Source organism: Rhodamnia argentea, chromosome 10, assembly GCF_020921035.1.
Source record: "Rhodamnia argentea isolate NSW1041297 chromosome 10, ASM2092103v1, whole genome shotgun sequence".
Classification (NCBI taxonomy): domain Eukaryota; kingdom Viridiplantae; phylum Streptophyta; class Magnoliopsida; order Myrtales; family Myrtaceae; genus Rhodamnia; species Rhodamnia argentea.
In genome coordinates this window covers 3,747,159-3,772,056 of record NC_063159.1, presented here as the reverse complement: position 1 = coordinate 3,772,056, position 24,898 = coordinate 3,747,159, and the positions used below count along the sequence as shown (strand labels likewise).

General features: G+C 39.4%; 3 protein-coding genes across 3 annotated transcripts; all 3 read right to left on the bottom strand.

The window, feature by feature from the left end:
* Positions 1-4,167: 4,167 nt before the first annotated feature.
* Positions 4,168-5,125, bottom strand: LOC115741988 (serine/threonine-protein kinase-like protein CCR4). The gene is made up of 2 exons (XM_030676054.1): positions 4,775-5,125; positions 4,168-4,698 (listed from the first exon to the last, which is right to left on the bottom strand). The coding sequence occupies exons 1-2, from the start codon at positions 5,123-5,125 to the stop codon at positions 4,168-4,170; spliced, it is 882 nt and encodes a 293-aa protein (XP_030531914.1).
* Positions 5,126-5,304: 179 nt separating this feature from the next.
* LOC115741989 (disease resistance protein RPV1-like) lies at positions 5,305-10,178 on the bottom strand. The gene is made up of 6 exons (XM_048271324.1): positions 10,064-10,178; positions 8,097-8,565; positions 7,809-7,876; positions 6,895-7,166; positions 6,060-6,548; positions 5,305-5,762 (listed from the first exon to the last, which is right to left on the bottom strand). The coding sequence occupies exons 1-6, from the start codon at positions 10,176-10,178 to the stop codon at positions 5,316-5,318; spliced, it is 1,860 nt and encodes a 619-aa protein (XP_048127281.1). The 3' UTR covers positions 5,305-5,315.
* A 9,186-nt stretch (positions 10,179-19,364) lies between these two features.
* LOC115742005 (heme-binding-like protein At3g10130, chloroplastic) lies at positions 19,365-20,271 on the bottom strand. Its single transcript, XM_030676068.2, has 2 exons — positions 20,176-20,271; positions 19,365-20,142 (listed from the first exon to the last, which is right to left on the bottom strand). The coding sequence occupies exon 2, from the start codon at positions 20,118-20,120 to the stop codon at positions 19,518-19,520; it is 603 nt and encodes a 200-aa protein (XP_030531928.2). The 5' UTR covers positions 20,121-20,142; positions 20,176-20,271; the 3' UTR covers positions 19,365-19,517.
* Between the last annotated feature and the right edge of the window lie 4,627 nt (positions 20,272-24,898).

Sequence of the window (24,898 nt, the reverse complement as noted above, 5' to 3'; positions counted from 1 at the left end):
TGTGCCATATGTCCTCGCCTTGACCGGCAAGAGCATGGTGGCCCATGTCATGCTTTCACCAGTCACAACAAGGGCATCGGATGAGGGTCGCCATGCCCATGCTACCCACAGTGAGGGACCGCAAGCCCTCACCTAGTGGTAGGCAAGGGGTTGGCTGGAGGCCCTTGTCAGCCGTAGGCAATAAATAAATAAGTAAAGAATAGAAAACAAAATAAAAAAGAAAAAAGCCAAATAAATTATAGAGTATTCTAAAAATTATTAAAGTATCATTAAAAAATGTCACGTCAATGGAGGCTTTACCTTGTGGAATGACCGGCATCCACATCAGCGTTTTTCAGTCAAAATTGGCTTGATATACTCAATTGATACTGATACAAAAATGTTTAGGATTGAATTGGTGCAAATGCAATAAGTTTACAACTTGTTTTGATACTTTTCTCTAGAGCAGATTCATTTGTTTTTCATCATTTTAAGATATATAGAGGAATGTAATACGCAAATAAATTATTACAGAATATATATCTTTTCCCTCTCAAAGATTCATTACAAAAGTTAAAAAAGTCAACGATAAGAATTAACCGAGAATTGCAATTTGATGGTACAATCTTCACAAGATGATAGTTGGAAGACCACGGGTGGATATTCCTGTATTTGTTTAAAAATATGTTTCTCCCATAATATTATCTTCTCAATGAGAAGCATTATGTTGAATTTTATAATATCTTAATGGCAAGATAGTTCATGTTACTTTTGTGTAGAAATGATTGGAGAGAAGATAATAAAATCTCTCAAAGAAATACATAGAAGGAAGAGTTATGGGAAAAGTTAGGATTCCTCATGATTGATAATTTGCAATTTTAAAAATCATAAAGTCTCATTATTTTTTTTTTTTGTTGAACTAAACTTATCATATTAAATGAGGCCATGTCCTAAGTGCAAGACAAAAAACAAAAAGTGGAGGTTGCAAGAAATTTTACTTCCTTGCAAGGACAATGATCAACCTCTTTCGGAGAAAATTATAAAAAAAGTCCAAAGCTATTCGTACTTTTTCCAATTCAGTTTTAAACCTTTTAAGTTTGTTGGTTCAGTCCTAAATCTTTGTCGGAAATCGCCGTGTGGGTGTCGTTCGTGCTATGTGGAATTGCTGACGTTGATGTGGAGAATTCTTACTAACTTTTTTTCTTTCCTTTTTTATTTTTTATTTTTTTTCCTTTCTAGTGGGTTAGGGACTGGCGAGGGTAGGCGAGGGCCACGACCCCGCAATCGGCGAGGGATTTGTGGCTCTCGCCTAGAGGCCGACGACCCCTACCTTAGCCAGTGGCCCGCAGGGCTGCCAGCCCTTGAACCCGTAAAGGAAAAAAATGAAAAGAAAGGAAAAAAAAATAAGAATTTTTGAAAAAAATATTAAAAACTATCCACGTCAACGCCGACGGTGCCACGTAGAAAAACTGATATTCACGTCCGCAATTTCTGGATAATAGGATTGAATTGGAAAAAGGTGAAAATATTTAGGACTAAATCGGTAAATTTAAAAGGTTTAGGACTGAATTGACAAAAGTGTTAAAGGTTTAAGATTATTTTGACAATTTTCCCACCTCTTGCTATTTAGAGTCGAAGTATTAAGTTTAGAGTGGAAGCCTAAGGATAGCCCATTACCTATTCCGGTGCATTTACCAAACCATACATTTATACTAAGACTCTATTTGTTTCGCAAAAAATGAATGATTTGAAAAATGTTTTCTAAAAAATGATGGTTTGTTTCGCTTGAAATAATTGGTTACTGAAAACTATTTTCATTATCGACAACAATATTCGTCAAAATTTTTTTGTGGACGATATGAATATTTTATTTATCCGTTTTTGTAAGAAGCACAAGAGATCATTTTTAAGAGAATATTTTTCAAATTACTCATTTTTCGTGAAATAAATGAAGCCTAAATGATAGTGAAATGACTTTCTGAAGTGGAATTCTAGTTACATGAAATTGGAGTTGCCACTTCATATATTCGTGCCAAAGTGTGTTGTTGGTCCCTTATTTCTTCTTTCACCCTTTCTCTTTCTTTCGCTTTTTTTTTTTTTTTGTTCATTATACAGCGAATGCATTATTTCTTTACATATTTTGGGGGAGTTAAATGTAAAAAGACCTCAAGATATGATCACACTAAGCATAAGTCAAGATAAAAAGTTTTGACATACACCCCAAATTTAGGTAAATATTTGCTTTCATTATTGAAACCATAACAAAAATGTTTATTACGTGTTTGGTTCTGGAAAAGAATTTGTATGGTAAAAAATGAAAATAATGTCAAATATTTTATTCTTTGTCCAATTACAGTTGAATATTTTATTCTTTGTCCAATTGAAGTTACTAATTTTGTTACCAACTCACTATGACATTATGCAAGGAATGGACTATAGCTGTGAATCCACGTTGTTGAAACTAGTGCATGTTATCAAGTCAAAAGTGAGTTTGAATCTTCTTCTTCTTCTTTTTTCCTTTTGAATGTTCCATTATTTCCTTGGCATCAATCAAAGGTATGGCTTGTCTTACTTTTCGCATGTTCTATTATAATCTTTGCATCAATATATAGAGATAATTGTCTAAACAATCTTAAGCCGGTGGCCAATCGATTATAGACATTATAATTTAGTCAATTTAGTTATAAACATTTTGACGATTTCTCAATATAGTCCATCCGACCAATTCAGATTTGGGCGAGGCCGCAGTGTCCTCGACCCCATCACTGAGGCTACCAATGATCGGTGGATGGTAATAGGAAAAATAGAAAAAAGAAATAGAAAAAGAACAAAAAAACAAAAAAAATATAAAAAGAATTGCAAGTCAGCAATTTCTGACAAAAATTGACCGAAATGAAAAGTTTAGGATTGAATTGGCTGCCGCATAATAAGTTTCACGACTTTCTAAATCATTTTCCCCATCAATATGCCGATGCTCTCTTTTTCTCAAATACTATAACCACCTAGTTCACACATATTTCATAACTATCTATGACACTCACTTAATCAAATACCCGCCCGATTTCTTCCAAAAAGTAATTTGATTTTCTTATACGACCTATCTAGGATCACACACGTTGCCCCAAAACTAGTACACACAATTTGACAATCAAAGATTGATTTGCAACGAATAAGGAAACTCATCACAACCGATCCCCGAAAAGGATTATGATTGGAAAATGCCGTAATTGGCAAGTGTTTCTCCGAAGTCTAGGCTACATATCCTCGGTAGAAAATAGAGGGAGTATGAACTAGGAAGCATTACCATCTACTTCTTAGCATTTTATGGTAGATTAGACAAATGCTGTAATCGGATGCCATCAAAAGGTTATGTGACGACGGTAAATCGTTTCGATTTGCTATTAACCATCATACAGGCCGCCATATGATGACTTTCGGTTAATCCGTATGGTTCCCGACCAAAATCACGCTAATTTAGGACATTTATTCCGAGCTATTGGAAATTTGAATAGCAGAACACGCCGTCACCGACAAGAGATGCTAGAGAGTTTTGGTTATATTCTGTCTAGTACATTCCTAGCTAAACACATTATTGAGGATCACTTCTCTTGCATCCATCTTTTGTTTGATCCCGTAGTATCGAACATGAACTTGTCTCTTTATTTCGAGCATAGAGAAGATAATGTTGAAACTCAAAGCTATAGAAAGAGAAGTGGAAACAGATTAGTGTTTCTACTGTAAGCGATTACGTAAACTTTATGCAGAAATTCATCATATACAAAATTGTTGATCTTCATGATTTTCACGATCAATAAATATGAAGAACGTACCTTTGTTCATAGCGATTCTTCAAGTGTTGATTGTTTCATCAGAAAACCAGAGACGATGAAGACTTAGTTTCTCTTCCTTAACCTCTGTATTTTACGTTGTTTCTGATGGAGAGAAAACAACTGTTACATAATTAACGTCTGTTCATTCGATAGGGTGGAGAGAGGACCAGACTTCTTTTTAAACTTGAAGCGTTATCCAAAAGGTGCCTCTTCAACAAGTGCCTTTCATCAAAGCACGTTAATTGCACATTTTCATGATCAATTGATTTAGCATTTAATTTATTATTAAATCATCAATAATAATATCATGTGGGTCATAATATTCTTACATCTACCGCTAAATATTAATTTACAGAGATTATAACCACGTAAATCTCGGGTGTCTTGACTGTTCTTCAGTGATTTTTCTTGCAATTTCTTCTTCAAGCGCTAGACTTGAATTGTAAGATCCGTTGGCTTTCATGTTATCACACAGCATGGATAAACATTGGGCTAAAGCACTCCTTAGGCGGTCCACTATATCAGTCATCGAGGGCCGGCTTCCAGCTTCTATCTGAACACACTGCACGGCGAGGCACGCCATATCTGTGACTGCCCTCATCTCCAACGGGGTGGGGATTGGCATATTTGGGTCCATAGGCTGATCAATCTCGCCCCGAACAATGCGTGGAACTACTACGTCCACGATATAGTGTCTCGAGCCATCTTCATCCCAATGTAATGCTTTGTATCCAGATAACAATTCAAGCAGCACAATGCCATAGCCATACACATCGCTCTTAGTGGTTAGACTATTTCTCAAGTAGTATTCTGGAGCCACATAATTAACCAAAGGTGCCGAGAACATCATGCGAGAAGTCTGAAACTTCATCCTCAGGAAGAAGTTTGGCTAATCCAAAATCTGAAACTTTAGCAGTCCAGTTTTCATCTAGCAATATGTTTGCTGACTTCATGTCTAAATGTACCATCTGCGGACCTGCAAATTCATGCAAGTACTGGATTCCCCTGGCGACATCTAGTGCCGCCTTGAGCCGTGTATTCCATGACATCAAAGTCGAGGTTCGGATAGTGTGAAGAAGGTAGAACAGCGAGCCATTTTTCATGTACTCATAGACTAGGGCACACTCACTGCATTTTGCATAGAATCCCAACATCCCAACAAGATTATTATGATGGAAATGACGGAGAGTTTTGATCTCGTTGATGAACATGCGGTCTTGAAAGCCCTTTTTGGTTACATTTGTCCACTCGATGGCCACTTCCCGTCCATCATCCAAAAACCCGCGATACACCGAACCGGCGCTGCCTGCTCCCATCTTAGTATCAGTGGAGAAATTATTAATTGCACGAACCAGCTCTGCCTTTGTAAATTTTTTGAATACCTGAGACGGTAAAATCTATCAACAAGCATCCCAGTAAATTGAAGTGATAAGAAACAAAGGCATCGAAATGACAAGGTTATATCGAATATTCCTCGAACAGCATATCACTATCAAAATCTGCTTCTCAATGTTGCTGACTATAACCCACAAGTCGTTTAAAACATAAAAACTGGGCAAGCTTATGTGGGGTAGCCATAATACTTCTAAAGTCCGACGGAGCATCTCTGCAATTAATTTTGCGGCTTCTTGATGCTGCATCTTTGCATCTAAATCTAAACAAGCTCGTTCTGATCAGACCATGATGTTGCTCATTCTTAGCAGGTTTGGTGGGTCTGGAATCAGGAACACCAGGCTGCGCCGGACAGTTGCTCTCTACAGTTGCTGGCAAGTTGTTTCCATGCACATCGAGCCACCTCATCTCGTTTGAAAGATACTCGGGGCATCCAGATATATGTATGTTCCGAACCATAATCAGTCTAAGCCTTTTCATCTGCTTGATGGCTTTTGCACCCATAAACACCTCTTCAGGCTCAAGCATGTCTAATTTAATACCTTCAACAGAGTTTGTTCCCTTAAAATCCAAAGCGAACATCAGATCAGGAGTTAATCACACTCAGTAAGACAAAATACTGTTTCTGTGTGTGCACCCTTATGTGCATGAAAACAAGTCAGACATATCAAAAATAGATTCATTGACATTTATAGCGTCTTCATGCAAGAAACTATGTATATGATACTAAATTTTCTAGTCAATGACAAAGTGCCACACATCGAGCAATTGTAATGCCATCCATACCTCCAGTAATTTTTCAATTAGGATAGTTTCTGAGAACAAGAAAAGAAAGACCTTATTGAAATGGAAACTCACCGAATTTTCCCGTAACACTTTCAGAATATCCTCATGATACCAGAGTCTGCTGCGCCTTCCAGGATTTTCAGGAGATTCTTGACGCACGATTTCTCGACCCAGTTCTTGAAGCAAGTCATGCATCCATATTATGTTCGAGTCAATATGTATGAGTGATTTTTTAGAGAGAATTTGAAGCCCACTATCTGGATAAAAGTTACAACGGTCCAGCAGCTTTGTTACATAATCTTTATCTTCTCCCTTGAAGAAACAAGCGATGTTGAGAAAGATAGCTTGTTCATGAGTTCCCAATCCATCAAAACTTGTTTTCAGAATCTCATCAATCTGGCCATCAGGAATGGCTCTCAATCTTTCCAATGTACAGTTCCATTCATGAATGCTCTTACCACTCAAGAAAGATCCCAATACAATAAGAGCCAAAGGGATCCCTTTTGCATAGTTAGTAAAGCAGAAGGAGATAAACTGGTAATCTCTTGTGGGGGATAGTTTCTGGAAGGCATTCAGCCGAAAAGTTGAAGACTATCATCATAATTCAGTTCATCGACCTTATAGATTTCTGCACTGTGAGTGAGTAGCATTTCTTCATCTCTTGTTATTAAAATTGTTCTGCTCCCCTGACCGAACCAACTTCTTTCACCCACTATGTCTCTTAGTTGGTCCTTTGCTATCCACATCATCAAGAACTAGCCAAATCCTTTTATTGGAAAGCTCTTGCCTTATCAATCGCACACCTGTCTGAATGTAGCCAACCGTAATGGTTTTATCCCCCAAAATGTCACCAAGAAGAGCTTCTTGCGGTTTATATAGGCCATACTGCCTAGAGATTTTCTCTGACATTTGCCAGAAAGCTACTCCCTTCGAATTGATCGGCAGTCATATTGTACACAGCTTTAGCAATAGTTGTCTTGCCTATTCTGCCAATCCCACAGATACCCACCACGCGAATGCCATCATCCTCTGTATTCAATAATATTCTAACAGCCTGAATATGTTTGTCGAGAGCAGCTGGATGCTTCGCAACATCCAAGTACGGGCGATGCAGCTTGCTGGACTCTTCTTCGACGATTTTCTGGATAAGTTCAGATTCAAGACTGACAATTGCACTCGCTAAAAATAAGACACAGCCCGCTACAAAGCCACAAGAACCAAATAAAAGGACTTGATGTTTACTTGTTAGACCTCTTCAAGAAGTACCAGATATTCAAATGATGTATCCTAAAACAGTCATTAGGTTCTATGATGATTAAACTGTCAAATCTATCTTCTTATATCTAGTACAGGTGTGCACATCCTCTGCTCAACTAAACTAAATAAGCCTATGAGGAGGATTACCAGAAATAACACCTTCCTCCTGATCCGAGAGCACATGAATCTATTAAGCCGTGAGAACTGGTTTGACTCCAGCCCTTGATTTGATTAAGCTTAAAATGTGATGCACAGAGATACACACAATGAACACTAAGGTAAGGTATACACGATTCAAAGCTAATTGGGCAAAGAAGAGACTAACAATTCTTGCCCATCAAGAAATCGAAACGGGACATATAATTCTACACCTTAATCTTTTTTTTTTTTTTTTTTTGGTAAGGTAAGATATATATTGAGTAAAGCGCACATTACAAAACAAACCTCCGCTGCACACCACCGTAGTGTCGCTAAAAGCGTAAGGGCAGCTCGGGTAGAAAATGTCTAACTAAACAAAAGCCACAGAGAGGCCAGCAAACCGAGACCAAGCTGTGGGGATTATACATCTTGATGCATAAGGTGAAGCAATTTCAGGAGCATAAGGTGAAGCAATGCCTCTTGATGCATCCACTCTGATAATGAGAATTCCAGTACCAAACACAAAGTTGTGCCCCCTCCTTCTATGCGGACTCAGTTGAAACTCCATTTCTCAAGCAATCCTGCTAAATTTTATGCAACAAGTTTCGCCTTTACCAAATCTAGCGAGTTCTAATCTGATCTAACCTGACAGAAATTCTCCCCAAAACAAACAGCAATCAAGAGAATCCGGTCAATTAGCGGAGAGTAAATTACCTGTTGCCTAGATGCCATCCGGACAAATTAGCCGCTTCGCGAAGCGCGTCTCTCCACTTCTTCACTCTCTCCGAACCATCCCCGTTGCCACCACCAAAAACCTCCTCATGCCTCGCCATGATCTCCCCAATGACACAGGCCTGCTTCCGCATATCGCTCGGGTCAATGCGGAGGAACGCTGGCCGGACTAGTTGCTCTCTCGTGTCTTTCATCTCGAGAATCTTCGTTGGCTCCTGCAAGCACCAGGTGGAGGCGGCGAAGTTGGGGGAGAAGACGACGATCGCTATCCTGGAGCCCTCGATCGCCCGCTCGAGTGAGGGGGAGATCCTCTCTCCCCGCTGGAGCTCGCCGTCGACGAAGGGGCGGACTCCGCTACAGCAGAGCGCACTGTGGAGGTGGCTGACGAAGCTGGAGCGAGTGTCCTCACCTCGGAAGCTGAGGACGACGTCGTAGTCCCATCGAGGGATGGCTGCACGCGACGATGAAGAAGAAGATGATGTGGAAGAACGTTGGAGAGAGCGGTCGTGGCCAACTGGCCATCTTTCATGCGAAACGCGCAAAGTCAACAAAGACCGTTGGAGAAATTTCACGGTAAAAAAACCCGATTGCTGAATCCCGCGTTCAAATCAAACGTCTCCCCACTCAAATACGCATAATTCCCTAAAAAATCCATAACTTTAGTTTCAATCACAAATTTACTCTGAATTTTTTTATATCTAAAAAAAAAATCAAAACTTTAGGTCTCTAAATCTACCGTAAGCTTTTCTTTTGTCTAAAAGAAAAACCGCTAACTTTTACTCTAATATCAAATTTTCCTTCGTTAACCCTCCGTCGAAAATCGCCGTTAGTTGTCCCTCGATTTCATTTTAAAGAATGTCAACAATTTTTATTGAGATAAATTTGTGATCGACGTGGAAATGCCACATCAAGTTAGGGCTAGATCATAGAGATAAATTTGAAAATATATTGAAATTTGGTTATCTTTTTTTTTTGTATAACAAAATTCAGTGTAGATTTTGAGACTAATTCTAAATTGGAGGTTTTTTCCGAGAAAAAAAAAATGGTCGTGGCAAATTTAGGATTGAAACTAGAGTTAGGATTCTTTTTTAGGAATTAAGCCCACTCAAATATGACCTTGGACGCCGCGCTCGCCATATTTCACGAGCCGGTAACCTCACCCGATGCCTATGGACAATGCGATTAATGAATGTCTACTGCTTCTAATTCTTCTTTCAATGGCAATCATGTGTGGTTGATTGATCATCGTTGAATTTTTCCTGTTGCCATTAAATATTAAGAGGTCATTAGGTGGTCAAACTTTGATAGTAATACTACTCCTAGCACCATGTTCGGAAAATTTAGCGCATTGTGCGGTTATTACTGGAGATATGATACTAGATCAAAGACTAACACAAAAAGATCCAAATTTGTGTAGGTACCAAAGAAACTTAAAATTCATCTTGATTCATCTTGATTGCATGCTATACTAAAGAAAAACAAATGACACCTAGACAACGGATGTTCACGTCACGTGACAAGTGAAAGCAATATGTTCTTAAGTGTCAAATAGGTGGACGGTAGAAATGTCACTTTCGGAGGGAAAGGAAAAGAAAAAATCATTGGAATATGAAACATCAGGTCGAGAAATCTGATTATTAAAGATGTTTCACTAGTTCAAAGATTAGGATACAATCTTCTCAGCATAAGTCAACTCTGTACTTAGACCTGGTTTGCCCGATATAAGCACGTTTATGCTTCATTCATGGAGGGGAGGAAGGCAACACATTGATAATGCACGGCCATTAGAGAGGATGCACGGCCACAGAGAGAGAAAGAGAGAGAGAGAGAGATCGGAGAAGGAGAATTCACGTTCTGCACTTGATGAATGTGGGAACTCCCTCTCCTTGAACTTCACGTACTCTACAGAGAGGAAAAAGAGAGAATGGCGACATAGGAAAGGCAAGAACGAAGAAGGCGGATCCCAGCAATTTCAAGCGGCATCCCGGCTCCCCTCAACGCACTACCATAATCATCCCAGTTATTCTTCTGGGCTTCTCGATGCATCTCTGTCAGATCCGACATCCCTGGTACCCTAACCAGCTGTCGAGCAAACGCCACAGAGCTGGTGACTTCCAGTGGAGGCCTCAATCCCAGCGGCGCTCCAGCCTCAGCGCCGACGACCCCCTCAAGCCGGAACGAGCCGAAAATCATAAAAAAATATGTTACCTTGCCATGTCATCATGCATTACATGTCATTCTTGCCATGTCATTTGAAATCGCATGTTTAGGTTAAAATTAATTCATCATGGAGATTGCATGTTAGGGTTAATTTGAATTAAATTGCATGTCATTAGGATAGTGACGTAGTTTAGTTCAATTTACTGCACACTTAGGTTAGTTTGCATTCATTCATGTAATTGCATTTTAGAATTGAATTCATGCATTACATATATGTTAGCCTTTTTCCTCTAAAAAAGAGAAAATAAAAAGAGAGAATAATTCTGTGCTGCATGCTCTCTGCAATTATTTTGATTTCTAGGTGTTTAATTTGATTGATTGCACACTCGCACGATAATCTATATTAATGACTTAAGTTAAAACTTAATCAAACTACTTGATCAAATAATTTTCATAAAATGAACTATTATTGAAAGGGCGTTAAAAAATTTAGTGTAACCAAGTCCCCGATCTCATAATCTCCGATTCATAGAAGTAATTTAGTTCTTTCATTATTTTATTTCAATGTCTAATCGACCTACCGTAAACTAATTAGTTTGGTGATTCTAAAGTTAGGTGTATATTGCATAGAGGTACAAACCCAAAGTTGTGATTTGGTAGGATTTGAGAGAGTCCGAGTTAGGTTAGTTAAATAATTAACCTGATATTTTATTAGCCCAAATTTAAATTGCGACAAAGCTAAATAGGAGAGACATGAGAGAGAGAGAGAGAGAGAGAGAGAGAGAGAGAGAGAGAGAGAGAGAGAGAGAGAGAGAGAGAGAGAGAGAGAGAGAGGGCATACAACTCGTGTGGTTAGAGAGAGCTCAACAAACATGTCTTAGAGTCTATGGTGAAGACATAGGTGATGAGGAGTTGACTCGATTGAATTGGGAAGTTGCTCTATTTAGTGAATGAGATGATGAAGTTTTACCAAATGTAAATTACCCAAGTGATGATGATGAGGAACTTACATAGTTACAACAACAACATAGGGAACTTTAGAAAAATAAAATTGTAGCAATTGGAGAATAGCGTGAATCTCAACTAGTAAATAAGGGTGAATGAGCTTCAGTGGCTGTTGGTAATGAAACTAAATATGAAGACAATGGCGGCGATGATGAGGGCGATAGCTTAGAGAGTGAGAATGAAGACAATGAAGTAGCTATGCGTATAAGGAAAAGTAAATATTTTCCTCATGATACGACTATTGCATGTCTTGTTTTGTCTGTTGATATGAAATTTGATGATGCTAAAGAGTTCAAAATACCTATTGTCAAATAATCAATTGCTGAATAGAGGAATATTGAATTCATTAAATACCAAGCAATTTGTGAGAGCAAAGTCTTCACGACCGAATTGTTCATGGAAGCTATATAGTGCACTAAGCGTGAAGAGCAACTCATTCTAGATTAGGTTCTTGCAGGAGGAACATATTTGTTCCATTTTATTTGACAATAAAAAGGCAACTATTGTATGGTTGTCGAAACACTTCTTCAACACTATCAAAGTCATGCTTGAGATTAAGAGTCCTCGGTTGAAACAAATAGTGAAAGAGCATGCTTGGTTTAATGTGTCTAGGAATCAATGTAAAAGAACCAACATATATTTAGAAAAACAAGCATGGATTGGGAAGCCGAACAGTCAACATAGAATGTCATCAAATAATGATAGGAATCGACCAGAACAACCTCTAGTTATTAGTTTGTAGATGGGAAGTTTTAAAATCGACAACAAACTTGAAAATCAGCAATTATGTCACGTAATCAACAAGCTTCACCTTGAACGCACATAATTAAATTGCAGCATAATTTGGTTTTTTATTTCATTAATAACACATGGATTGGTTCAGTCGACGAAATATGAGTTAAGCTTGAGAACTCACGGATTGAGCCCAATGGTCCCGCATCAAGGATGCTTGGTCGTGGTTCTTAAAATATGTAATGGTTGACCTTGAGATAACTAATGGTTGGGCATCATGAACGACCAACAAAAGGTAATGCCAGTGTTTACAATTGGCTTTCTAATATTAATCACATATTTTAGCTTAAAGTATTTGTTGGTTTGAATTTTGTAGGGACTTGTTCTTGCATTAGCTAAGTTGATGCCATATGTTGAATATATATATGTGTGTGTGCGTGCGCGCGCGCGCGTAAACTAAGCAGAGAACTATAAAGAGGATAGACTGTGAAAATAATTTTGCCGAATAACAAGGAGCACCAACATGACAAATTTTATAATACACAAAATGGGTCATTTGAGTTGTCAAAGGAAGGTTTTGAGCCGGAGCGTTGGAGCCTTCTTCGGTGAAGAATTCAAGTGCGATATCATTGACAATAACCTTAATGAAGTTTTCAATGGAAGAACCATCGAGGCTAGGTGCAAACCAATCATCAACATGCTTAAAGATAGATAGTTATAATCATGACTAGGTTGCAAAGACAAGGAGATGAAGTTGCAAACTGGATTAGACCGAGTACTAGAAAAAGTACCAAAAAAATCATAAACCTATTGCATTAATATCAATTCAGTTATAAGCCTTCCAATTGGATAAATTTAGTCATACATCTTTTTGTATTAGTACCAATTCGGTCCATCCAATCGATTAGGCCATCTTATATGGTGCGACTAGTGCCGACGTAGAAATTTTTTAATATTTTTTAAAAAAATCTTTGCATTTCATTCTTTTTTTCTTTCTTTCACTTTGTCTGGTAACCCTCATTGGCCACTGGAAGAGGGTCAACCGGCCCTTGATGGCCATGGTGAGGAGCACCTCGCACGCCTTGCGGCCCATGCTAAGGCCGGCGAGGCTACCGCATCCCTCACCTAGTGGCGACCCTTGCCGACCAAAGTCAAAGAAAATAAGAATAAAAAAGAGAAAATAATTAGGAAAATAATTTTTAAAAAAAAATTATTAAAAATTGTCTACGTTCACATAGGACGGCTGGTATCCATGTTAGCTATTTCTGTTCTAAATTGGTTGGATGGATTGAATTGGTGTCAATACAAAAGATTTATGACTAAATTGGTCTAAATGAAAAGTCTATAGCTAAATTGGTGTCAATGTAATATATTTAGGACTTTTGGTACTTTTCCCACTAAGAACTTGTTATTTTCGCACAAGACTGAATTCCAATCCAACACAAGATAGAGAATGCACAAGTAAGGCAAAGAACTTGTTATTTTCGCAGGGGCTGAATTCCAATCCCATTTCCACCAAAAGACCGAAAATTACAGCAATAAAGCTCATGAGATTACATGGTAAACATGCCCAGCCTAACTAAGTTCCAATCCCATTTCCTTCAAAGCATCTATGTTTGCAACAAACCAACATTTCCACAAAAAATTATAGCAAACCAGCAACACAACTAAAATCCAAATTAGCCTGATACAATTACATATTCCAGTGATCTTCAATTGTGGTAGACTGAGAAACTTATTATCATAACTTATTTTTACAGCTGAGCATGAAGTAGGCCAAACAAAACAACTACACAATCAACACTCAATAACAGTTTCTTTCACTTTTCATCTTTAAAACTTCCTTCTTCAAATGGTTAACCAGAGATGTTAAAGCCTTCATTTCTGCTTGCTTTGAGCCAACATCATCCAACTCATACTTTTAACGTAGGTGGATGTTGATGTCATCCTTCAAGTAGCTCCAAGGTCACCTCTTTCGCTCAACCTGGAAATTTCAGATCGACCTACTTGAAATATTTGCACTCTAAACATTCTCTATACCGGCGCATCCATGGAATTTTCTTCGGGATTCAACCGAGTCCAAGACATTCTTCTTGGATTCAGTAGCCCAATATAATAATAATACTTAGCTTCTTTGCTTCGTTGAAACGAATATGAGCTGCTTGTAAAACTCCCGCTCTCCACTTGTAAGATTGAGCTGTTAATTTTTGGGGTGAACCAAATTTGGATTTCAATTTTTGGTAGAATGGTCATTAGCGATTTCAAATTTGAGAATTTCTTTCAATTAGTTATTTAGGATTTATATTTGGATAAAACCTTATAGACAATGTCGTTTAGGAGTTATATGGGGCACACCGGCAAGCCACATCGCTTTGAGAAATTTATAGAATATGGTCACGTTGGATTAATGACCAAAATTAGAGTTGTCACTTAAGTGATCCAAAAAAAAAATAGAGTTGTCACTTAAGTGATAAAAAAAAGGTTGACAATAAAAGTAAATGTTATACAAATTTTTTGACATTTCCACCGGGCTTTTCCCATTTGCGAGGACCTTTCTCCCAAGGCAGGGAAAAGTACACTAGAAGTGCTAGAACTTTTGTACGGCGTTCACTTGAGTGCCATAACTTTCAAAACGTTCATTTAAGTGCCATAACTTTTAAAAATCGTTCACTTGAGTGCCATGTTGACGTGGCAGCCGGAAAAGTTACTGTAGATGCCGGAAAAGTTCTTGTAGCACTCAAGTGAACGATTTTGCTTTGACGTAGCACTCAAGTAAACGATTTTTAAAAGTTATGGCACTTAAGTGAACGTTTTGAAAGTTATGGTACTCAAGTGAACGCCGTACACAAGTTATAATACTTCTAGTGTACTTTTCCCCCCAAGGCAAGAACAAATCTTCTTTAGTTTTTTTGGTCAATTCTAGTTTTACCACTATTATCACAAACTACAATTTCTATCTTTTTATATTTTGAAGAATGGAGATGCTCCTGCTCTCATTTTTTCTTTCTTCTTCTGTCGTCAACTTCGTCGCTCAATTGTTGCATCCGTACATCGCCGAAGAATGTCGTTCAGGGCGCCACCACCCACCATTGCTTCAATCGCCGCTCCTTGTCATGGCCTCGTTGTTGACGTCATTATTCCTTGCCCAATCAACACCCGATCATTGCCATGGAAGCTCCTCCCGCTTGTGTCTCTTTCTAGTACATGCTATCTAGTCGCAATCCCGGTCAACCGTCGCCGTGGATGTCCGATTTGGGGTTGACCATGCTAATCGAGGCTGGGGTCGATCTCAAACTATTAGATTTGTGATTAGCGAGTGTCGGCAAGCCTTAATTACTCTAATCCGAGGGTTGATTGACAAAAGAGAGACAAAGGAGGTTGATAGGGTCTAGGAAATCGATGGGAATCGACGTGAAGGGATGAGGAGCTCGACCATGGTGGTTGTGGCAGGTGATGATGATGATGATTGGGTGGTGACGACCGATGGGGTCCAGCAATGCTAGCGGGATTTCGGTAGTGGTCGGCTCCATTTGGCGCGCGCGAGAGAGAGAGAGAGAGAGAGAGAGAGAGAGAGAGAGAGAGAGAGAGTCAATTGTTTTTGTCAATTTTAAACAAATTAAAGAGTAAATGAATTACATAAAACACCAAAGAACAATTGAAATATAGCGTTTTTTTAATCATATCAAAGTTAGTTCTCCACAAATTTTCGGAAAGGAAAATCCGACAACCGAAATTGGACTTGCCACTTCCTAAATTCGTGCCCAAGGGAGTTCTTGGTCTCTTTTTTATTCTTTGGCTCTTCCTTTTTTTTTCCTTTCCCTTCAATTTTCTACGGGGAAAGCATTATCTTTTACATTGTTTGGGAAGAGTTAACAATCGAAAGACTTTTTTGGGATATGACCACACTAAGCGCGAGTTAAGATAATTTTTTCTTTTCTTTTCACAAATAGCAAATTAGAAGGAGAAAATCTACACTTGGATTCTTAAAACATCCAATAGACATCACTAAAAAGCTAAAAATCACGAAAAAAAATCCCCCGATTTTACATTTTTTATCGAAAAAACCCCCTACTTTAATGCGGATGGATTTGCTTGTTGTGCTTATGCCCTCTATCCAACACGTTGCGTTTGGCTCAATATTTTACCAAGAGACTTTGAGAAAATGCAAATACCTTTGGGCTAAAGCCTTTTTCAAAATATAAGTAGTGTTTGGTAAAGTGCATTTTAAAAACATATTGGAAAACAATTTTGACGTAAATGCTGTTTGATGAAAAATGAACTTTGTATGTCACTGAAAAATGGAGCTCTTGTCAAGGCATGTCACCGAGGAAGAAATCCGAAACACATTATTTTCTTTACCTAAAGGAAAAGCCCCCGGCCCGGACGGTTTCAACGTGGAATTCTATACTTCATCCTGGGATGTCATCGGCCCTTCAATTACCCATGCTATCATGGATTTCTTCAAGATCGGCCGGTTGCTTAAGGAAACAAATGCAACCATTCTTTCCTTAGTGCCAAAGTCTCCTAATGCTCTGGCGATGAATGACTTTCGCCCCATTGCCCGCTGCAATACAATATACAAATGTATTTCCAAACTATTGGCTAATAGGGTGGCTGGCCTCTTACCTTCGCTGATTTCTCCTTCTCGGACGGCCTTCGTTAAAGGAAGAAGAATCACCGACAATATCCTCATTGCTCAGGAACTCTTTGCCGATTTTCACCATCCACACTATAGCTCCGGATGCGCTATCAAGGTGGACTTACGTAAGGCTTATGATACGGTTAGTTGGGACTTCCTTGAGCTTGTCCTCCGAGCTTTCGGATTCCCGGAGTTTTTCATTGGCCTACTTATGGAGTGTGTTACGACACCCAAATTCTCTATCGCCATCAATGGGGAGCTCAATGGGTTCTTCTCTAGCGGAAGAGGTATTAGGCAAGGCGACCCGCTCTCGCCCTATCTCTTCACCTTGGTAATGGAAGTACTATCTGGGATTCTTCATAGCAAGTCGTCTCTCCCCGCCTTCAAGCCTTTTTGGAGATGTAAGCACCTTCGACTATCCCACCTCTTCTTCGCGGACGATGTTTTGTTATTCGCCGAAGGACACCTACCATCGATTGAACTCATAAAGGATGGACTTCACTTATTCTCTAGTTGGTCGGGCCTCAACCCGAATCCCAACAAGAGCGAGTTTTACATCTCGTGTGGTTCTCCCATCCTTCATACACAAATTGGTGATTTACTGAACTTTCAACAAGGACACCTTCCGTTCCGGTATTTGGGAGTTCCCATCATCTCCTCTAGGCTATCCAAGACCGACCGCAATAGCTTAGTCAATGCGATTCTCGCTAGGGCACGATCTTGGGCACAACGTTACCTATCTTATGCTGGCCGTTTGCAACTTTTGAAATCTGTCTTGCACTCTATTCATACTTACTGGGCTGGTGTATTTACACTTCCCAAATCTGTTTTGAACAAAATTGAAGTCATTTTTCGGCAATTTTTGTGGAAGGGCCCTAATCTTGGAGTTGGCGGGGCTAAGGTCTCTTGGGCCAATATTTGTCTCCCTAAAAAAGAAGGTGGTCTAGGGATACGCAGGCTTATAGATTGTAACAGAGCTTTGACTTTAAAACACATATGGCTTCTTTTCACCGATAAGGAATCGCTCTGGTGTAGATGGATACACTCCAACTTTTTACGCAAATGCAACTTTTGGATAGTCACTACACCTACAATATGCTCGTGGTCTTGGAAGAAAATCCTATTGCTTCGCCATCGGTTTGCCTTGCAGCTTAAATGGAAGCTGGGAAATGGCCATGCAACATCTTTTTGGTTCGATCACCGGCATGACAAAGGTCCTCTTCACAGGTTTTTCACGCCCGGGGACATCTATAGGGCTGGGATTCCGCGCATGATCTCCGTTCAAGATTTCTTTCTCTCGGGCTTCCATCCATCTTCCGTCCTATCAGCCATTCGGCCATGGCTGGATCCGCCACCTACCTTTCTAGAACATAGAGAAGACATCTTCAATTGGGTTGGACACTCGGATGGTACCTTCTCGGTTGCTTCCGCTTGGGCCTATATTAGGCCTAGACGCTAGGTCGTCCATTGGCATACCTTTATTTGGGACAAAGCTTTCGCTCCGAGGGACTCATTCATTATGTGGCTAGCCTCCCACAACCGTCTCCCGACTCAAGTACTACTCTTGCAATACCGACGGATTGATGAAGGTCTATGCGCATTCCGCCGTGCTACCCCGGACTCGGTCGATCACCTATTTTTTGGGTGTTCCATCACTGGTCAACTAGCCGCGACTTGGGCCTCTAATTGTTTGATAGGGTGGAGACTTAGACCTTGGGATGGCTTTATTAGGTGGGCCAAGACGCATTTGGGTAACGGCGGTGGTGGGAGGCGACGGCGATCGGTGGTGGTGGCAGCGATGGCGATGGGTGACGGTCGACGACGATTGGTGGTGGGCAGCGGGCGGCGGTGATTTGGGGTGGGTGGTGGCGGCGGGCGGCGGTAGTGGTGGCGGCGGCGGCGGCGGGCGAAGGCCGGGCAGTGATGATGCTCGATGGGCGTGCTCGGTTAGCGGTGGTCGGCATTGACGGTCGGCAGTCTTAGGCAATCATCTGCGATGGGCGGCGGCGGATGGCAAGAGGCGACATGTGGGTGGTGGTGGGTGGCTAGCGGCGGCGACGGGTGACGGCAAGCTAGTGTGACAAATTTAAAAGAAAAAAAATTAGTTGCATTTCGCAAAAATCCTTTAATCCAAAGTAGTATTTTGGGTTAAAGAACTTTGGAGAGCATTTGAGATGCAATTGCATCTCCCCAAAATGAGCCAAAAAAATGAATCAAGCACCATTTGTATTTGGTCAATGGACTTTAGAGCCTCAATATTCATTTCTAATGCTGAACCAAATAGGGCCATAGTAAACCTCTTAGCCCGGACAAAAAAGGATTTCTCGATATCGAGGAAAATACTTGATGATGTAGAGCTCATATGGCCTGCCAAATTTTAACGTTTTGCTTGTTTAGTAAAAAATAAATAATTTAAAAAATATTTTTCAAAAAATCGTTGGTCATATCGCTTAAAATAATCAATAATTTATGTGCAAATATTTTATTTTAGCAATGATAGTATTTTTCGTTTATCTATTTTCATAAGAGAAACAAGTGATCATGTTTACACAAATATTTTTTAAATTATATGTTTTTTGCATAATAAATAGAGCCAGGATCAATGTAAAAATATAAATATAATTCGGCGACATACACGGAGAAGTGTATATATACATACGTATATGCATGCATGTATATGTATGTATGTATGTATGATGTGGCAATTCAAGTCCGAGATGTGTTCTTCGACATTCTATATTGAAATAAGAAAAAAGAACATGAAATTTAACGAAAACAAAGAAAATTACAGAAAATACAAAAACACCAGAAAGCCAAATTCCCAACTGCCTAATCTGCTTCGGCTTGCCCCGGTCCACTCCGTCACCTCACTCGATCGGAATCATGACCTCGTTGGTCCTCAACGGCGGCACCGTCCACGGCGGATTGTACCTCGCCAGCACCCACTCCCCCGCCACCTTATGCCCGTCCCTCTCCAGCCACTCCCTCAGCCTCTCCGCCTTCTCCCTCGCCACCCTCTCCGTCGCCACCCCGCTGAACCTCACCACCCCGTACTTCCCCCCCTCCTCCTCCCTCACCACCACCCTCTCGTCCAGCGGCGTCGGCGCCTCCTCCGCCCTCCCGTACTTCGCCGGAAGCACGAACCGCATCGTCACCGCCTCCTCCCCCCCGCCGCCAGGCGGCCCTTGGGTGATCACCGGGGCCGTCATGGCAATCCTCTCGCTCTTGGTGATCACCGGGGCGGTCATGGCGATCTTCTCGGGCTTGGCGTTCTGGGGGTCGCCGAGGGCGCCGATGTAGCCGGCGAGGACGGAGAAGCCGCCGTCGCGCCTGCCGTTGAACTGGGAGGGCGTGTAGGTGACCTCGGCGACGACGGAGGGGGCGTAGTGGCGGATCTCGTAGTCGGCGCAGGAGCGGAGGACCTGGTATTTCGGGGTCTCGACGGAGATTTTGCCGAGAATCATGCCCATTTTTGGGGAATCTTTAGCGAGAGCTGAGTCGATTCGATGCAGGGAATCGAGAAGAAGATGAAGGAGATAATGTAAGATTTCGGGAGTGTTCTGCTTGCGGAAGGGGGTTTGAGGTTTTGTATGTGGAACGAGACGAGCGGTGGTGGGTTGGTCGTGGGGATTGTGGGCTATGTTCTTCCACGACAGCCCACTCGCGACACTTGAAGAGGATTTTGCAGGGGAATTTCATTTTTTTTTTCCAGATAAAAATGAATTGTGCTATTTCATCACGCAAATAAGAAAAAAATTCCGCATGATAGCACTTAATAAGAATTTGAAGTGTCTTTATTTTCTCAAATAAAATTATAAAGTAGCCATATTCATTTCAAATAAGGCAATGATAGCTTCAATAAGGGTTTGAGGCCCGTGGGGTAATGGCATTTTCGTTCCAAAATAATTTTAATTCTAATTTTTTTTCTTTCTTTTTTTCTCATTTCCTTGTTTTTTTTTTCTTTATCACGATCGACGAGGGCCGAGGGGCCTACAAGCCCTCACCAACCGCTGGCGTGGGTCGCGGCCCTCACTTGTGGCTTTCGAGGGCGGCCTTGCTCGGGGCAAGGGTGTGGCCGGCGAAGGTGGCCCTCACCGGATCGGGTGAGGATGACCCTAGCCTAGCCCTTTAGGGTATCGCTGGTGGTTCGCCATCAGCGAAAAGAAAAGAAAAAAGAGGAAAAAAAGAAAGAAAAGAAAAAAAATTTAAAATAGTAAAAGACAAAAAAATCCCTTCACCAGCTTAAAGGTCAAGCCCTTATTTGAGATTGACATCACCACTTCACGCTCTTATTTGAAACAATATTCACTTTACGTTCTTATTTGATAAAATGAGATCATTCCAAATCCTTATTTGAAAATTTCCCCTCAAATAATTATAAACATAACCTAAAATTTAAGTAGTCGAAAATAGTTCTCTCAATGGTAAGATTGATATTTAGTTGGGCATCAATCATTTTCGGGATCTTTATTCACCTTTCTTTAACTGTTGTTTCTTCATCTTTTGTGTTTTATATAAGAGACATTTACGGATTCATTTTTCGTTTACGAGAATCCTCTAAAATTCAAGTATTCTAATCAACTTAATGACTGAAGTTACATTTTAAAAGAATGCTAAAAAAGTTATTGTTTCTAGATTATTTATTTACAGTCTCTTTAAAGTTCAATCTCCAATAAAAGAATGATTTATTCCACTACCTTATATGTTTTTCATTCGTTTTTATACAAATTTCATTCCTCTCATATACTTATCAATGTACTTAAGCTAAACTCTGCGAAGGATTTATTGCAATGAGTGTAATTGGCAATCTTTAGTAAGTAACATGTCTCAAATCTCAATTACAATCATAAAGGGTTTACAACTTTAACCAAAGAATTCTACACACACAAAAAAAAAAAATGAACAAAAAAATTGTGTCTCATAGGGAGTTATTAGATATCGAACTTAAGAGATAGAGAGATTGTACATAAATTCTCTAAACATTATTGATATTCTTTTAAAATATAATTCCAGTCATTAATTGTGACTAAAATATTCAAATTTTAGAGGATTTTTAAACCCAAAAGAAGAACATACAAATAGTTAGGGAAAGGTGGATAAAATTTCAAGATTGATAGATCCACATAAAATGTATTCCCGTTAATGAGGTTTTAATGAGGGCTATTTTGGACAATTTGAATTTTCTAGTTTTTAAAGCTATTTGAATGGTGAAAATAGTGTGAGCCTTAAAAGTTGAGAAAACAAAATAAAAAATTATATCTTACTATGGTCAAATATTTTATGGGGGCAAATATGGGTATATTTTTAAGTCCATAGTATGCTTATCCATTGAGGATAGAAAAAGGGTATCCAAAATTGTAATACTTACAGCAAAAGTGCTGTCCTCGAGTTTTCAAAACTTTTGAATCACTGCAATCGATTCTAGAATTTTGACCACAAGGTACCAACATGTATTTTATAATCAATCGTGCTTAATTTGAATGATATTTCATGATATTTTCGAGGGTATAAATGAAGAAGAAGTAACGATATTTCTTTGGTGAGGTGTTCGGCATCGCGTGAAGGCATGGTAGCCCTTTGGGTTAGATTAGAGCAACTCGGCACCGCATTAGCGTCACATGTTCTCGAAAAATGCTAGCAAAGGCGGTTTTGAATTTTCTCGTGTCAACTCAAATTAGATGGAGCTAACTAAAGCATTCGATTAGTTATTTTAAAACTCGATATATTTTTGTCGGAAGTTCATCGCGCTCCAAAGTTTTAACCTTTGTACATTTATCTCGTGGGATTATTTCCGTCTTGAACGAACACTACAAAAGAACAAGGTTTTAGCAACGAATTTTGCCACGAAAAATTTCAACTTTCGTCGCTAACTTGCGACGAAACATTTTTGCAACAAAATTCGTCGCTAATTTGTGACGAAAAAAATCGTGGCAAAATTTGTTGCTAATTTGCCACGAACTTATTGGTGACAAAATTTGTTGCTAATTAGCGATGAAGTTTAGCGACGAAAACAAATTCGTTGCTAATTTGCCACGAACATATTCGTGGCAAAATTCATTACTAATTAGCGATGAAGGTTTAGTAATGACATTTGCCACGAATGTTACGATGAATCGTCACATACTTGGCTCACAAAATTTAGCGATGAAAACAAATTCGTTGCTAATTTGCCACGAAATTTGGCGATGAAAATTAATTCGTCGTTAATTTGCCACGAACTTATTCGTGACAAAATTCGTTGCTAATTAACGACGAAATTTAGAGACGAAAAATTTCAACTTTCGTCCCTAAATTGCGACGAAACATTTTTGTGACAAAATTCGTCGCTAATTTGCGACCAAGGTGTAGTGACGAAAATAGATTCGTCGCTAATTTGGCACCAACATATTCATGGCAAAATTCGTTGCTAATTAGCGACGAAGGTTTAGCAACGACATTTGCGAATGTTGTGACAAATTGTTGTATACTCGGCTCACAAAATGTTGCGACGAAAATAAATTCGTCGCTAATTTGCCGAGAAATTTAGCGATGGAAATGAATTCGTCACTAATTAGCCACGAATATGGAAGTTTAGCTATGACATTTGCCACGAAAAATTTTCGTCGCTAAATCAAGTTGCGATGAAAATAGCCACGAAAGGTTTTTTGTCGCTAAATCGGGGTGACAAAATTTAGCCACGAAAAATTGTATCTTTTGTTGTTAAATTGCGACGAAAATTCCGCTTACCAGGTGGAAGATTATATGGAGTTTAGATAATTGACCAACAAAAATAACTTTTTCCCGATTTCCCAAATTGAGCAAATCCATCAGCACAATTGCCTAACCCGATGTTTCGAGGCTCCATCGCAAACTTAGGGTATGTTCTATCAAAATGTTTACATGCCTCTACATCTAAAGGATGACACATCAGACCATCATCTGTTTCATGATTTGCATGCCAAGTCATGTGTTCAAGAATGGCTTGATACGCATAAAGTCTTTGTAATCTAGGGATTAAGGGCATATAAAACATTTGCTTGCATGGTCTATGCTTCGATTACGACCACCTCCTCCCGTTAATCTTGTACCTAGGTTGGCTACATAATTTGCAAGATTTTGCATTTTCATCATCCCCCAATATAACATACAACCCCTACTACATACATCAATCCTTATAACTGGAAGACCTAAGTTATGCACTAGCTTCTTCATGTTGTAAAAATCACTTGGCATGATGTTATCACCAGGCATTGCTTCCCGCATTACGTCAACAAAATAGTTGAAGCAATTCTCAAACACATTATACTCTGCCTTGATATTTAACGGTTTTGATGTCACCGATAACTTAGTGTGGCTATCACAACCTGTCCATAAAGGTTCATCTGCTGCTTTCAACACTTCCCGTAACCGATTAGATAGAAATGTTTCACTATACACATTTTCATCAAAACCCGTTACTCCCGCCTCTTCCAATTGTGGTGCATAGCTAGTACCGACTTGTTCAAGTGTAGGAGCAAAACTAGTCCTTGTATGGTTCGATTCTGAAACGAAATTTTAATCACCTGCATCAATCACCATCCTCTGGTATGGGTTCAATTGGTTATAATAGCTACATTCTTCCATAACTGAAAATTGGTCACTTCTTCGATATTCTTCGTCGGATATAAATGGTTTACCATGGCAAGTCCAATTATAGTAGTTCGGAGTAAACCTAAATCTACAAAGATGGTCTCTAACTTTATCACACACATGAAATTTACCATTACTACACTTTTTATACTGACACGTTAACTTATTTCCATCCATGAACTCAAATTTACTACTAGCAAAGTCCAAAAACTATTCCAACCCAATACGAAACTCATCGGTCAATCCTTAACATCCAGGTAAGTTCTTATTATACATCCAAGCCCTATTTCTTTGCATTGTGTCTGTATAAAAATTAAAAAATCTCATAAAATATTAAAATTATCATATCTACTATTTAATATTCTTAATCAAAATCATGAAATCCTAACAATCAAAATTCTGTTTGTGACAAAACAATTACTTTGAAATTGGGGAAAATGAAAAAATTATCATGTCAAGAAGACTTACCTAAGTATTTGACTAAAATCTTTGTAGTAGAAAGTGGTCAATTTGATGAGAATTGCAACATTCACTTAAATTGCAAGACATTCAAATGGATACGTACCTAAAAAAAATTACTTAAGAATAGAAACGTTTGAAATCAGCGATATTAGCAACAAAATTTAGCGATGAATATAGT